The following is a 17,229-nucleotide window of genomic DNA, read 5'->3' on the forward strand; positions in this document are numbered from 1 at the left end:
GCGTATTGATTAGCCCAAGCTGCATTAGTGCAGAAGCCCGTCTGGCTGTTAGTTGTGCCGCTCTGAGGTGGCATGACCTGTTCCTCTCCTGCATTCGGAGTCAGGAGCCATCTTTTCCCTACGAGCCAGACGATGGGAGCACAGGATCATTCCCCACTTTAGCATGGTATTACTCTTTCTGAGCTTGTTGCAACAACTTGAGATGACTTGATATGAACCTGTTTTAAATTAAAGTAGATTCTGAACATACCTTGCTCTGTACAGAAAGTCAGTGAGTGGGGCTGCTTCAGAGCTGCTGTTAGCTCTGCTGCCTCAATGAAGAGTCTCTCAAACTGCCCTTATCGAGATGTCCAAGGATACATTACCGGTTTTAAAAATACTGTATCCACGTTCTAGTCCTTCTCATTTTTAAGAGCTTGAACACTAAAAATTTTAACTGAGAGAAGAACAAGAAGGGCTTGAAAAGTCACAGCTAAGGTTGATCTGCAGGATTGCCAATATACTTTCTAGCAAAGAGTGGTTTTTAATGAGGCTTATCGTATTTGTACAGACCAAATACCCAAAATTTTAAAGATTAATCCGTTTGCTTCTCTTTTTTTGGAAATTAACACACCTCCCAGATTAAGTCGCTAGAAGTATTCCTTCCTTATATATTAATTTAAAAAAAAATCTCTGCGCAAAGTGCTGAAAACTAAAAGAAGAGCACGCCACAAAATAAAAAACTGTGCACTGAGGGAATGATATTACTAATGAAGATGTTTAAAGAGTATATATATTTGCCAGAATATAAATCTGTAATTAGTCTTCTCTTTTGTAATACTAATGTGCTTGTTTTGCGATAAAGTCTATAGCCTGCAGCTTCTATTACAGGGTAAAAGTAGTACTTTGAAGTACAATACATTATGCATAGTACTGTAATTTCTTTTCAGAATTTTACATACACCTATTGACTGACAGGGACACCCTCAGTCCAAATCTAACGCTGTCATCTAACATGAGCATCTGTGCTGTGCCACTCAGTTACTAACTTGAAAATTAAAGCTCTCTTCATCCTCTTTGACGGAATTTCAGATGGAGGAGTGAATCCACATCCAGCAGATAACATTGCAGATACTGACACTGGAATGAGTGAATGACTAGGACACTCCCCACTCTGCTAACCAATTATTGCAACAAGTGTTACGGAGTCCTGAATTTCAGCTGCCTGTGTCAGCGTATGTAGTCACTGATAAGGAAGTCTGACATTAGAAGGATTTCTTAATCCCGTTCTCTAGGTCTGTAATTTGTCTTAAAGCTTTGCTTCTGACACAGTTTTACAGAAATCACAGGTCATAGAAATCACAGGTCTCAAAACTTAGTATAATAAAAAGAAGCCGTGTACACCACACAGTTATGCATTAACAATTACAATAAGTAATGGCATTGTTCAGTCCTGAAATATGATAAAAGCACTGTGCCCTGAACAGGCAGAATAAGCCAAACCAAAAGACTTCGCTGGTTGCCTGACAACAAGCTGAACAAGTAAAATTGGTGTATTAAACTAGATGAGTATTGGTGTATTACTCTAGATGAGTATTGCAGACTTCTGCAGACAAGTCTCATTGGATTTTAGGGTAAAGTCACTTTTTCTTGGCCTGAAAGTCCTACACATAATAGTTGTGCCTCTAGTTCCAATACAAATGGGTAGAAATGTTCAAGATATTTTGCCTCCTCCTCCATACTCCTTCTCTGAATCTGAAAGGGTAAGATGCCAACACCATGCAGAATATATGGTTTTGAATATTATTTATATATGTAAGTGATTTTCTGGCATGATTCTTCCTCTGATTAAAAGGAAGGCTTAGTAGAAGGCTGTTTGTATTATACCTCGAAAGCTGATAATGATCTTGTTCCATTTTTACCTTGAAATACCTGTTCCCAAAAGTTACGCAGTGTTGAACTTTCCAAAATTCATGTTTAGTGGTTACATTTCCTCCTGCAAAACATTTCATTTAAGCGTTGGAGCTAGCAATTGCAACTAACAACAAACTGTTGTGTTTCATTACAGAGTCCTCCTTTTTAATTGCTCTGTCACTGGAGCATCCTGTGGTCCTATGTATCCTAATTCTTCAAAACTTTCTAGACAACTGTCTCCAGAAAAGTCAGCTAACTTCTCTGTTCCAAGTTCCCCAGCCAGTAAAATAGAAGTAACACTTCCCTTTTCATTATTCTTCTTCACCTTTTGTTTGTCCCAGCTCCCTTTTAAGCTCTTTGTGAATTAATTACCCAGGGACCCACAAGGATGGTGGAAAGCTGTAGTTGGAGGAAGTAGTGTCATTGCACTTCAGACCAGGAGGCTGCATAAACATCTACTTCTATTTGCTTTAGAGGGAAGTGAAGCCAAAGCTCTCATTGTGTGTTGAAAAGCATAATGGAAGCTCAATTTCATAATGGAAGCTTCTAAGAGAGAACATAAAATGAATGGCTGATGATAACAAGTCTTTTAACCAAGGCCCCTTGCGTATCATTGCCATTCTTTGAAGTTTATTTCCATCCATTCTTATCTTCTCTTGCCTCCTCTTCAGTTTATCTGCTCCTCCAATTCCTGAAAGGAATTCTGTTATTTCCAGCTAGCAGCTTGCAGCCTGGCGCTTGTTAGTTACTGAGTAGATCCCTGGATACTTTTCCCTCCCTGTTGCATTTTTGAACTATGTCAGGCATGAAGGGAATAGAATTTCCAGAACTACTTCAGGAAATTGTTATCACATAATTGAGTTAAATTCAAATTACCAGTTTTAGCAGAATGAGTCCCAGAAGCAAAAGCCCTCTTCTTATCAGTCGTGTGGGTCATTCACAGCAGCGCAAAAACCTTTTCCAGTGTAGCTGGGCAGTGGGTGACTCACTGCTGGCTTAAAGGGAGTATCCCTTTCACTTGGTGCCATTTGCAGTCTAACTGAACATATAGTATCATTCTGCTTCTTTCAAAATCGCACTGGATTTCAGTATGTTACATTTCTTTGTATTTACATCGCATCTCTGGATCAAAACAATATTTCCCAACAGGGAATTAGCTGATCCTCCACAAGCACAACAGGAACATGGACAAATGGCTATTTTGGTTACAGATATAGTTACACCGTGCATGTGTGCAAGAAAGAACAGTAGCAACAAATATGAGATGAGATAAATGAGGCATGTAGATAGATACAATGCATCCACATTAGCATGTGGTATAATTTGGGCATGTCACCAGGATTAGCATATTTAAGCATTCCAGAAGTCAGAGATTTTCAATAGTTAGATGATCCCAAAATGTAAGTTCTGTGTCATTGGAAGGAGAGCATCCCTAGAAGCAGCAATCTCCCTGAGGCTGCATTCTCCCGTTGCCACATTCTCCCAACCATTCAGTACCAACACAGGGTAGAGATATCAGGAACTGTGTAGCAGAAGAGTTTTTCTGTGAGAAGACTCTTGATCTTGATTCCAACTGATCCTTTTTTTTTGTCACGGATGTATTTGTCTCAGTGTACTTCTGATAAAATGCCAGTAAAACAAACTTGCATAGCAGATTTGAAGATTTCTAAGTAGCCCTGAAGTCTCACCAGGGGAGTTGCCACGAGCCACAATGCTGGGCCAGCCCAGCCATGGCAATTGCCCAAGCGCTGGGTATTTCAAGGCCTCCAGGAGCTCCAGTACAAGAGAGTCCAACCTTTGAGGTCAGAGGGAGGTATTCCAGTTGTCAGGAACCTCAAATCTTGGGAAGCTGAGATGAAGTCAGTTTCGTGATTTTCTAAGCAAGATGTTGCCATTGTTTCAAATTTTTTTTTTTAAATTCACGTTTCTGTGACACTTCTCAGAAACATATTTTTTTTTTCCCCAATCTGATAATATTTTTATTTCCTGGAATTTCTTAAGCTGTAATTAGCAAACAAACGTAAACTGAAGTTTTGCCTGAAATGCTCCTCTCTGCCTTCAAACCAACTCCAACCCTATTCAGAGTAAGGTGGTTACAACTGTAATTGTTCAAATGGGAGAGCAGGAGCTCTTCCTTTCCCAGTCCACGCTGTGGTGATAAGCAAGCAGGGAAGGGTGGAGAATGGAGTGGCCATATGTGTGCAGACGCGCGCACAGACACACCCTGTTATCTCTGCCTGGATGAACAGTTGAGCGTCAGCTTCTTGATGAAACAGAGTTTAGTAATTCATTTTGTTTGCAGAACAGGACAGTGCCTCTCATTCAGGCTCTTCTCTGCCTCCTGAGCTGTGTGCCCCACCATATTTGTGCTAGACAGCTCAGCCAGGTGATGGCCTCTCCTTGCACAGCCCTTCAGCATGATCATAGTTGTCAAAAGTTCAGGGATTTTTAGAATAACGTACTGTGACAACACCAAATACTGTATCAGCTGAAGTGTCTTTGGCGAGGGAAATTCCACGCTTATCTTTTAATAGTATTTTTAGTCTGCGTGCCTTAGAAACTATTTTTGCTATGCACTAGAAGGGCTGTTCATGTACATTTCTGTCAGTATAACCATAAACATATGAAAGGGTGGCATGCCTCAAATGTGACATATATAGGTAAAATTAAATTCCAAAGTGATGTCCATAGTAGACCATATTGAGGAATCTGGATGTTGATTCTGTGATATATAATTCCAGGAGAGACTAAATGAACTCATATATAGGGATATTGTTAACAGCATGACCTAAATTAGACCTATAATTACAATGTATTAGTATTTAATCTGAATATATACTTCCAGGGGGAACAAAATCAGAACTGCATTGACAGTGTATAAAACACTGCATTCATTTTACAGTCGTAAGCCACAGGAAAGTTTAAAGCTGTACCTTACTGGCTTTGTTGTTAATAAAAATTTAAACCATTGTAATTTCCAGTGGCTAAAGTAAGCATGCAAAATAAACACCCTGAAACTACCAAAAGGAACATGTGCCTCTCTGTTTGTGATGGATGCTAGGATTGGATTATATTTAATGTTACTGCAAACAAAGACACTGGAATGTGATACTGCGTGCAGCCTTTTGGCCAGCGAAGCTGCGGGAGTCCAAAATAATGAGGCCTGGGTTTATAATTCCAGCATTCCATAATTCAGAGTTTGTTCAGTTGTAAAAATAATTATACCCCAAAATTGTAAGTGTTGTTACTTCCCTGGAAATCAGTAGGTTATTTAGAGCCAAACTTCAGGCAGCAAGCGTGTGTTTGGCTTTTGAAGAATTTTAAGTCACTTTCATAATTAATTTTCAAGTTGTACTTGGGTTACCACAAAGCACAGAAAATGTTACTGGAAAGCTGGGCAAACAGTGGCTTCCTTTGGGTCTGGAGGAAGCAGAAAGCATGTGGAGCTGTGTCAGATCCCTGTGGTAGAACAGCAGAAGGCATCTACAGAAGGCATCTACAGAAGGCATCTGGCATTCCCTCTCTGACTGAGCAACTTCTGGTGGCTTCAGCTTTTTTTCTGCTTAGATGCCAGCAGTTTCTCTGCGGAGCTGGGAATTGGCTGAGCACAGTGTATTTTTTCCTCTTCCTTGTCCCCACACATTTCATAATTGACAGTGGCAACCACGTTGCGATTAATCTGCTCGGCTTCTTGCCCAGTGGTGGGGCTGGGCTGCTGCTCCAACCTACCAGCTCAGCTGCATTCGCATCCCCTCCTGCCCGCTAACACCCTTTGGAGCATTTCCATGAGCACATGAACTGCCACCTGAATTTGGGCCTGTAACTGACATCAGTTATGTTTACGTGAAAATGTACAAATGTTGCTAAAACTCTCAGAACACGTGTCTGTTGATGGGTCTTCTTGGGTCAAGAACTGGTTTGGGGTAGATAAATGCTGAAGGACATTTGTGTGCATGGAACTGTCCCAATTGAAAATATAACTACAAATGGAATAACGGAAAAATGTCCTGTTTGGCTGTTTAAAAAGCATTAATTCAACTTCGAGATGAAGATTTGAGTCATGTCTTACCTTATCCATCCAAACACAAGTTTGTTTTTCTGGAGTATTTGTTTTTGTCTGGGAGTGCACTGAAGTGAAAGTTTTACTTAGCAGAAGCTCAGATTATCTTAGAACTCTGAAGTCAGCCTTAACTTCAGTATCTTTAAGATTTAGCTGGAAAAGTTTGTCAGAGGAGCAGAAGTAAATATCTTTGATTAAATCTCTTCTCACCAGTGTATTCCTTCCTGCACAGAAACATGAGCTCTGCTGGTCCAGAAGGAAGGAAGAAGATGAGAGAATGCGACGGCTTGATTGATTCTCTCGTGTATTATATTCAAGGAGCTATTGCAGACCATGAGCCTAATGACAAGGTATTCTTTGAGATTAAAGGTCTTTTTCCTAGGGGAAATTGCTAGGAGAACATTTTTTTTTGTTTAGAAACCAATGTTCAGAAGCAGTTGTGATGTAACAGGGGAATTTACAATTATTTCCAGGGCTTTTAGAACTGTCACCAAAGATGAAAGTTGAGTAAGAAGCTTTCTGAAGTGTTTTGTTTGGTTGGGTTTTTTTGTCCTGCAATCTAAAAGAATAACATACTTTAGCTTTGGGAAAACATTTTCAGAATCACCAGAAAGAGCTAGAAAGTTCTGTCTTTTTTTTTAAATGTGACATAAAGTCACAGCTTTCAGAGATACTGAAACACCTAAAGAGTCAGATATTACCTTTTTAGTTGTCTCAGGGAGCTAGCTAGGTAGAAGCTTAAAAAAATAATCTGGTTACTTTCCTGTATATTTAGTGCTCTATACCCCTTAGGAATTGAAGAACCTAAATAAATCTCTTTGAGTGACAGTGTAATTTAGGAGCTTGCATCATTTAGAATGAGATTAATTTTCCTAAGTTTTTTAGAAGTTACATATTCTGCCTAAGCCAATAACTACAAGGATGTGGACACCTCCAGAAGTCAATTCTTCTCATTCTCTTCCTCCCAGCATTGACTGCAGATGAACCCTGAATATTGTTTACACTAGATACTTGCCTTTTAGCTGGGTGAAGTTGGGTGAGAAGACCAGTTGTCACTTATGGGAAGGTTAACGTAGCCTGTGAGGCACTTCTAGCGCGCCTGCTATAACTTGTGCTGTGTGGTGGTAATTACTGCACATTTATGGCTTTATTCTAGGATTAGTTCCTTGAGCTTCTTTATCTCCCTGCATTCAGTGCCATTAGCTTCAGGGACAATCCAGCACATGATAGTTGTGCCAATAGCTCCCTGCTGCATTTTGTCTCAAAACCACTCATTCCTTTTTTCTTTACTTTAAAAGAAAAAGGAGGAACTGGTAATAAAGCTATTTGCCACTAGACTCATCACTCAGAAGTTGTACACCTGACCTTAGCCATGCCCAGAAAGGGACAACTAATTTTAAAAAGCACTCTACCACAGAAAAGTGCTTCCTTCTTAGGAAAAAAAAAAAAAAAAGAGCTTTCCTTTTGCTGACGTGATGACAAGGTGTGTACGTGATCATCTTTACTCTTAAGCTCTTAAACATTCCTTGGCACACTTCTGGTCTATGCCAAATAGCACTCGCCCAAACAATTCCCAGGCAAAATTCAGGAATTATAATGTCCCGGGACCATTTCCAACAGGCATGCACCCCGCTCCAAAGGCAAGCCCTCTGTGTCAGTTGGCCTCAGTGCTCAGGGACATCCCAGAGCATGTTTAATTTGTGAGTGTAAATGCAGTCTTGTGGATCACTGGCACGAAGACTAGCTCTTCTGTAAGCCATTAGAAGCTCTGCAGTTAGTTGTTGAAGATCCAAAAATGAAAGCTCTTCCCATGTCTATGCATGTCCCTTCAACGCATGCCAAAGCTTTCAAGATTTCTACTCTTTTGTTATTTTAGGCTACAGAGAACTGTGTGTGCATTCTTCACAATCTTTCCTACCAGCTTGAGCTAGAGCTCCCCGAGAGCTATGCCCAGAGCATATATATGCAAAGAAGAAATCTTTCTAGCAATGATAAAACACCAGGCTGTTTTGGAACACGGAGCAGAAAAGTAAAAGAGGTAAAGCACATGTTTACTTATATCTTATTTTGTTAATCAGTAGCAACTTCTGGAGAATAAGGCTGTAATCTACTTAACAAGCTGTCATTGATGTTTCTGGTAGTATGACATTTACTTGCCCTAGAAATGCAAATTTATTGACAGCCTTTCCTAACACCCATTATCTTGTTCAGCTACTGATGGTGAAAATAACATAGCAATTCACCGTTTCATTAGTTTAGGAATACTGCCACTCAGTTTCACCCCCACTGATGGATTTAAGTGGTATTTCTACCATGTACGGCAATTGTGCAAGTGCCTCACCAATGATTGGGTGTTGTGATGGTTTCACCAGTGAAACCAGCACAAGGTGACTTGCCACTTCCATGACTTGCTAGGTTTTGGGCTATCTCAAGACCTCTTCTTTTGATTGCCATGTGGTACAAATCACAAGTATTCTGGCAACTGGGAATTGTTGGAAAGAAAACAGGTATCAGGGGAGAGGGAAAGTGAAAGAAAAGATTGATGAACCTTCCCCATCTTTTAGTTTTGCTGGAGTGTATTTTGCCTTCTCCCATTCCATCCACAGTTCAACTCTAGCAGGCTATTTCTGTTTCTCCTTGGTCTCAGCCCCTATCATCAGTTATTGAGAGATTAAAAGAAGCAGCTCTTTCCATACCTCTCTCCTCTTTTTGGAAGGAGTGGCTGGTATAATTAAATGTTTAAATTTTGCACGTTGGCATTTGAGTTCACAACTTGATAATCTGCAAATAACCTGGTCATAGAGAGTTATGAAATGGCTAATTTAGTTTGTGATGCATTAAGTCAATAAGGTCACTGTTTCTAAAGACTTTATCTGTTTATGTGTTTAGAAGCAGCAGGACACCCCACTACCTGAGGAAAAGAGCAATCCCAGAGGTGTTGAATCACTCTGGCATTCCACACTGATTAGGATATATCTCTCCTTAATAGCAAAGAGTACCAGAAACTATACCCAGGAAGCATCCCTGGGGGCTCTTCAGAACCTCACAGCAGGCACTGGACCAGTAAGTCAGCTTTTTTTTTCTTTTTCTTGTCATTTAGTTCTTAATGTGAATGTATAGAGTTTAGGGCTGGAGTGTAACATGCCCACAGTACTGAGATCAGGTAACCACTGACAAGTCATTGTCTCACAGACATGATCAAAGAACTCGAAGAACATTAAAGGGAACATCGTAACTGGCAGTGTGGCTATTTCTTGCTTTGCAAATATGGGGACTGCTTCTTCTCCCTCTTTGTAGATCCCCACGTATGGAATTTTGCCTATTCATTGCACAGTGAGGAATAAGTAGATGTTAAAAGCACCAAAAAAAAGTGGTTCTGTGGAACGTAATCAGTGCCATGGGGAGAGGCTCTAACACAACTACAGATAATTTTTATGGTGAAGAAATGAATGACTTCTGTCAAGTTTTGGCTGAGGACCTGGCCAAAGAGCACATGGGAGAAAGAGGGCTTGAAACTTCCTTTATATCACTTTCCTTTTCTGTTGCAGCTTATATGTAGCTCTGGATTTAAACTATTTTAAATGTGCTTAAATTGATGTAGAGAAGCTGCTGTGGTTGTTTATGAGGCTATATATTCATGGTAATGACATGTTATTGCCACGTGCTTTATAACAGATGCCATTTGCGGTGGCCCGGACTGTTGTTCAGAAGGCAAACGGCCTTCCGAGTATTCGAAGTATGCTGCATGTAAGCCACCCAACAGTAAAGAAGACAGCAGTCTCACTGCTCAGGAACTTGTCTCGCAACACCTCTCTGCAAAGTGATATAGGTGAGCAAAGACTAACATTATGGGCTTTCTTTCTCTGTTCTCTTTACATTAAGCTTTCCTTCTTTAAATAAAAAAGTGGGAAAAAAAAGTGACTTTTTAGGTCAGAAACTTGCAGTCATTATACAGAATTGAAAACAAAGAGTTTTGCCTAAGAAAGACTCTAACCTCAAGTTTCCTCTAAATTGTGTATTTCTCATTAGATACTTCCATTGATGTTACTTTCAGAAAATGCATAATGGAAGTAAAATCTACAAAGATTTGGAGAGGGAGTTTTTCTTTTGCTTAAAATAGGGTAAAGGAAGGTGAATGCTGAGTTCTGTTCTGCCACAGCTTTGTAATCCTTCAGGAGAAATCACAGAACATCTCCAATTCTTCTGGCAAAAGTAATATTTTTCTTCTTTTAGACACAAAGCTCTGGAAGCTTGCAGCTTGCACAGTTTTCCTGTATAAGTTTTTTGAGAATGGAAGCTAAAAGATTCTATAGAGAAAATAGTTTAAAGTTTTTGGAAGACCTTGTTCCTAAAATGTTATAATTATTTTCACATCAGAAGCTATTCCTATTCTGAGTATTTTTACTCCAATTTAATGTATATTTGAGTTTTTTTCATGCTGATAGGATAAAATAAATTGACATCATTTGTTGTCCTTTTCTGTGTTCCCACCAAAGGGGGAAGGGGAAATTACAGCCATACAGCTGGTTCTTGGGGTAGCTTAACCTCAAAATTCTGCAGAGCAGTCTCCTGGGCACTGTTTAATCCTTAGAGAACATTCCCTATTAATGAAAACATTATAATATGTTGTTGGGCTGATTTCAAAGGGATAATCTGTATGGTGTTAAAAACTACAAGTGGTGAATCCCCCAGAAAGAGTAGGAATTAACCTGAGAAGAAGAAATTGGGATTTCATCAGGAAAATAGTTTGTGAAATAATATGAGAAAGACAGAACAGCATAAAGCTTTGCAGAAAGGTGCTTCATCTTGCACATTCACAGTCATATTCTTGTTTAACCCATGGCAGGAAGAACTGGGAGAATTTCAGGTGAACCTTTTCTCCATGAAAAGGTGTTCTTTTTGATTGACTAAAAACATGTGTCAATTCAGGTCAAATTCTCCAAATAATTTTGGCCGAAGGAAAACATTTGGAAGGGCATACTTTTTCCTAGATAAAGTGTCTATATTTATCAAGCAAAATGAACCTTTGGTATGAAATTGAGATTAATTTAATATAAAACATTTCTAAAAGTTAAATGATTTAAAAACAGCAGAAAATTTCCTATTTTACTTGAAAAAGTAACATTTGTTCTGAACAGATGTTTTCAAGACACTACCAAATGTATACTTTCTAAAAATCGTCTTCCTTCATTTACCAATGGAAAAAAAAAATGGACTATTATGTCTGACATAATTGCTTTGACTGATACTTAGTATAGCAGGTGGTTCATCCAGTTTTAGAAGTTCTTTTCTAAATTGCATGTAATTTAATCTCAATATACATGAACATTGTCACACACCCATCTGGAGGAATGAGCAGAACTCATGGAGAACAAAGCGTTCTGTCCAAGTGAAACGCTGGTTACAGAGAAAGGGAGAATGACCCAAAATGCTCCAAACTATTGCCCAGCGCTTATTCTTACACTGGGAGCAGCTGGCTATGACCTATTGCTTTAATTTTCTCTGTCAGCTCTGGTCCACAGGGCACAGATCACACAGTATACAGTAGGACTCAGCTGCTGTCCAGAGCTGCTGTTTGCTGTTCAGTTGGCTGGTAGGGTCACATCCAGTGTGGTCAAAGTGACGCGGTGTTTCTTGAGTAAGGACAGGCTTCAGAATAGGGAATTCTTCTTAAATAGATGACTTACACACCAGCTCAGAAGGTTCAGTGTGTGCATACCCTTTTAGAATCACAGAATGGTTAGGGTTGGAAGGGACCTTTAAAAGGTCATCTAGTCCAATCTCCCTGCAAGGATGGGGTTGGACCGACCATTGACAAATTCAGCAGTAAAAATTGTGCTGTAGTCACTCTTTCTCAGTTTGCTGCACATCACTCTACCCATGATTACCTATAGGACACACAGGGTTCTTTGGGAAGTAGCAGCCTGCTGCTAGCACATGCCTAGGACCTCATTACAGTGCTCCAGGTTTTAATGTATTGAATATAAGCAGCAAAATACATACTGTCCAATTTAGTGCAGACGCAGCTTAACATAAACTGTGGGGATGTAATCCAGGTTTGAAACCGTGACTCTGTTATGGGAGCACACAGCACCCTGATAGGTGTAAGGGGAGGAGTGAGGGAGGAGTAAGGACCCCTAGGTAAACCTGCACCTGTTAGTAATGGAGTTGCTTGTCTCTCTTCCAACTTGTAGCTAGAGAAGTTTTGCCTGATTTGGTCTCGATACTTCCCGAGTCTGTTCCGGGGTCTGATATTGTCTGTGAAACCACAGCGTCCATCTGCTACACCTTGTACAACTTGACACAGAGCAATTCTCACAATGCACGGCTTCTCCTGAGTGCTGATGGCCTACCGAAGATTATTGCCATCAGCATGAATGATTGGTAAGATGGCTGAGAAGCCTTCCCTCCCCCTCCTCCTTTCCTTGGGGAAAAAAAGAAACTCTGACCTCTGACACCTGGGTGGGGGAAACACTGCACCTTAAGGTACAGAACAGCTTAAATAAGTGACTGGGATGTGAATAGAATTGCACATATTGGGAAATACGGAAAAATCTCTTATCTCATCCGCAGCTAGATTTGCCACATTCCAGCATTTTAAATAGTTCCTCAGAAGATGACAGCACAACATTATCTGTATTCTCATACATATGGTGGCTGACCATCAGATCTTATCTGTCCCAAAAATGTTTCTATATTTCCTGTTCTTTGTAACACAGCCCAGATAATCTTTAGCAGAAAAGTGCAGAAATACATTTTACAGAGCTGATAGAACTGTACTTAAAAATTATTTATAAAGGGGCATTTTAGAAAATAGATGTTCAATTTCCTTTAATCATTATTTAATACGTAATCATGTGCAACCAATGTTTACTCAAAAGAGAATAATTAATGCTTTGTGACTATGAATAATTATTCTGTTTGCCTTCCTCTCTTTTTACAAAATGAAAGAGGAAATTTTTCTCAGTAAAGGAGTCCTCATGAGGCTCTGAATAGTTTAAATCCTACCTAACTAACCAGAGATTTTACGTGCTGGAAAGATCCTTTTGAATGCTTGTTATCTGAAGGCGTATTTTCCTCAACTGAATATGAACAGTGTGATAGCTGCTCTAAGATGAAGGCTGTAGAGTACTTTATTTCTCTCTGATTTTGAAGAATGAGTGAAGCGGGGAGCTATGTTGCATCTGTTTCAGTAGTCAGGACAGCATGAAATGTGCTAGAATACCTAAAGAGCAGTAAAATAGCATTTAGGAGGAGAGAGAGACAGAAAAAGTGCTACAAGGTTATGTTTGCTGAAGTCTGCACATGCACTGTGATTATGGAGTGGAATTTAAACATATTTTATCATTCTTTTCACAAAATTGCAGTAATAAGTTCAGCAAAGCTAGCAGGGCTGCTTCAGTCCTCCTCTACTCCTTGTGGTCACATACTGATCTCCACAGCGCTTACAAAAAGGTAAGATCTGGGTTAGAGCAAAGACCTGTAATCTGTCATTTTGGACCTAGAACCCTGTCATTTGTCCTCTAGGGACCTTAGCACTTCTGCAACCTGTGACAGGATTTCAGGTGGTCTCTGAATTTGGTGTTTCTATTACTTGTACATAATCCTGCACAAGTAATGCACGTTCTTAATTTTTGCTCATCTGTGTTTGTATTCTCTCCCTCTGTGGTTTTATATCCACTGGCAAAATTTATGAAAAACATTGCTGCTGCCCACCAGAAGTCTCAGATGGTGAGAAGTGATGCGCCGTAGGTGTCCATCCCCCATGGACTGAACCAATGTGACACAGAGTGCCCTAAGGTGCCAGGAAAGCACAGGCAGGGCAAGGCAGCTTCCTGCTTTAAAACCAGAGCAGTTTTGTTCCCCTTCTTGTTTGTATGGTCTGCGAGCCCAGGTGTTAGTTATATTCAGACAAAAAGGTAGGGCCTGGGAAAGGTGTGGCAAGCATTTATGGCCACAGTCAAAAATCAAACAAAAGATGACCAGCATGAATCAGCCAACAAACCAGTTTCTTTCTTTCCTTTTGGAGCTCTGTGTCTGCTTTGTCAACATACAGCTGGGTTGACTTAAACCTGTCTACCTTCAACCTGCATTTCAAACTGTTTTCATTCCTTCTTTTCTTGCTGTTCAGAATTTCTGTCCCCTAAAATTCCCTATAACCTAAAACTATTCATTTTTTTCAAGCTCTCCCCTTTATTAGGCAGTTTTTTTCTTCTTGTAGATTTTTTGTTGAAGTTTGCTCAAAAAAAAATTTCTTTGTGTAGCATCCTTTAACAGTCTTGCATCACACTCAGCGGTATACTGCCCCACAAACCAGAACTCTGCATTCAAGAATAAGGGTGCTGTGCCCATATAAACTCTAACTGGATTTTGTTATCTCTGTTTTTTTGCAACTACATTCCTGACTTTACTGTACAGCAATATCTCTGATGGCAGGAATTTTCTGAAGTCACTGGTACTTTGGGTATGCCTGTAAGGAATGTGTCAGGTCTGAGTTTCAAAAAATGTTGGTAACTTGCTGTTCCTGTGCAAATCAGGTCCCCTAGAGATATCACGTACGGCACTGAAAACTGCAGGCTACCTGATGTTTTTGAAGTCAATCTAAGAAGCAACACAAATCACTTGATCAAATGAGACTGATAAAATCCCGAGTCATTTTGGCATTGGCCTGTACTCTTTGTTCAGATAGGGTTAATCTCAGCTGACGTTAGTCATCTAAGAGTTAGGCATCTGTAGAACTGAGCTGGAAAAATAGGCTTCCTGTACAGTCAGTGGAGAGAGTGAAGCAGCTCCAGTGATTCATCTCACCTGTCTTAGACTGAATGGAGTCACTCCTGAGAGATGCCTCTTGTGTCTCTGTTGACTATACCCTATACCTAGCTTTTAGAGAGCTGAACCCATCCTTCCCTTGCAGAATCGGCACTGAAGATCATTAATTATTCTGTTTCTTTCATTCCAAAGGCTGACTTTAAGAAGGCAGATTTCATCAACACCCGGACCACAAAAGCCTATAACTCACTAAAAGATTGAATCAGATCATAACACCACTGAAGACAGAGGAGATCATACATCAAATAATGTAACTATCTTCACGCAGTTGATGTTGCCATCTTTAACGAGGAAGTATCTCAGAAAAAAGAGTCTGATTTTATATAAAACTTGAGCGACCAGAGGATAACTGTTTTTTATTTTTAATCCTAATCACCTTCTTGTCACCATATATATATCAATATAAGAATAACCAAAAATGGATTCTTCAGGATGCCTGAGGTGAAGTTTCATCCAGGTTTACCACTAGTCAGAGCTTCAGGTGACTGCCTTTAGTCTAACAGATATTTATACAGAGAGGTTTGAAATGCTGATTGGCAGCAAATTCTTTTTGGACTTTTTTATACAAATAGTTTTCTATGGTGGGTAAGCATCAAGTGCACTGCTGAGGACACGGTAATTTTTCACCCTTTTGTTTCTTCGCACATGCTAAATAAGAATCTCCAGACTTTGTGAGTATACACAAGAAGCTGTTTCACTACCTGCATTATAAAAGCACCAATGAAGTTAAAATTATTTTTGTATTGCTTGTATTCATGTGCTCACTGGTTCTTAAGCCTCTTTCCTTTGAGATTTCATCAGCAACAGCAACAAAATGAATTTTACATTAGGTCTTATCATGTCTTGCTCCTCTCATCCTCCCTCACATGGCTGTTGGAATTTATAACTGTGTCCAGAAAGGGTTTTAACTAGAACCAGTATGTGTCAGACACTTTGGGCTGAACTGAGATCCATCATTCCTTGCTAATTTGTGAAAGAGTTAGTTTCTGGTGATTCAGTGATTAAGAAAATTGCATTTTCAACACGATTCTGTTGTTAATCTGTATATCATAAAGGGAGTGGAGTCTTGCCTTTATTTTTTAAGAAACAGATGCACACACACAAGAGATAAGGCTCCGTGCTGCTTAAGGAATTCATCTGATCCTGCTTCATATTCTCTTACTTGAAATAATCATCCTCCCTGCAGCAATTTCGTGCAATGTGATAACTGAAGGACTACGTCTGCATGTGTGGGAATAGGTAACAGGAGGAGAAAAATTCCTGAGCACCTAAAGGCTATTCCTATGATATGATCCTCAGATAGGGAAAAGAAGCACTAAAAAACCCTATCTGATACTGTCTGTTAGTCCTCCACATTTGCTTTGAATAACTCAAATCAAATGCATTCCAGTAAGAGGTTTTAAAAATACTATTGTTTTTTTAAAAGGTCATCTTCAAAAGACTCCAGGTCCAAAAACAACACAGGGGAAGGGAACTTAGAGCACTGCATGTTGAGGAAATTTTTTTTATAATGTTTTTAAAATATGATAGAAAAAAGACAATTAAAATCTGATTTTTTTCTTCTAACTTGTTAACCCAAGTAACACTGCATATGCCATGAATGAATAAACACCAGGAAACCTGGACAAGGCTACTTTTACTGCCCAAAAAGTAGCGGTAGGCAAAATTAACATACAAAGATAAACTTAAATACAGAGTAGCACGGGAATGAAGAACTGCAGTTTAAAGATCAGAAAGGGGGCTTTTAGAAATACTCAAGTATTGGTTTAGTTCTGTGAAACTCACATGATATTAAAAAAAAAAAAAAAGAGACCAATACTGGGCATTTTCAAATGCCGTGCTTAGTATATCTAACTCCCAGTAAGATGTCCTTAAGAATAGGGTACAAACTTTTTGGGTTGTTTCTATTGATAATGTCCCTTTAAAACCAAAGCAGTGTTCAGAAATCACCAAGAAGAATATCAGACCTGGCAACAACTGAAAGCTATAAACAGGAATGGGAAACAATGACACACCTTATTACAACTGATCTCCTACTTGTATGCAATCAAAAACATTTCAGCAGGACTCCAAAGAAAGCAAAGAATGTTAGTCAGAGAAATAATAAAGTGTTCTCTCTAATGCAAAAAATCTGTCTTTGGTCTTTGTTGTTATTAGTGAACCTACTTGCTGGGATGAGCAAATGTATTTTCAAGCCTTAGCCTTTCCTTTAAAAGAGCAAATTAATCTTAAAATTAAATCTAGCTACAGAAACTTAGACTTTTCTACAACAGGAGAGTGTTACTGAAGGCAAGCTGTGTAATGCTCCTGTTGGCATCAGAGTGCTCCTGCAAATAATTTATTTTTGTTTTAAAAATCTGTTACAGCTCTCCTTGCCTAGTATTGCTGACCTATCAAAGCACCATCATTCTCTGTCTTCACCCCTCTTTAATTGGTCCTTGCCAGTA

General features: G+C 39.5%; 1 protein-coding gene across 1 annotated transcript in view; it reads left to right on the top strand.

Annotated features, from left to right (window-relative positions):
- PKP2 (plakophilin 2) overlaps window positions 1–16,912 on the top strand; it is a 44,224-nt gene extending 27,312 nt beyond the window's left edge. Inside the window, exons 7-13 of the mRNA XM_086755007.1 lie at window positions 6,186–6,303; window positions 7,830–7,991; window positions 8,843–9,016; window positions 9,629–9,782; window positions 12,148–12,337; window positions 13,321–13,408; window positions 14,915–16,912. Of these exons, the coding sequence (XP_086611133.1) occupies window positions 6,186–6,303; window positions 7,830–7,991; window positions 8,843–9,016; window positions 9,629–9,782; window positions 12,148–12,337; window positions 13,321–13,408; window positions 14,915–14,983 (955 nt within the window). The 3' untranslated portion in view covers window positions 14,984–16,912. The remainder of the gene's footprint in view (window positions 1–6,185; window positions 6,304–7,829; window positions 7,992–8,842; window positions 9,017–9,628; window positions 9,783–12,147; window positions 12,338–13,320; window positions 13,409–14,914) is intronic.
- The last annotated feature ends 317 nt before the right edge of the window (window positions 16,913–17,229 follow it).

Source organism: Chlamydotis macqueenii, chromosome 1 (assembly GCF_036417535.1).
Source record: "Chlamydotis macqueenii isolate bChlMac1 chromosome 1, bChlMac1.mat, whole genome shotgun sequence".
In the NCBI taxonomy this organism is placed as follows: Eukaryota; Metazoa; Chordata; class Aves; order Otidiformes; family Otididae; genus Chlamydotis; species Chlamydotis macqueenii.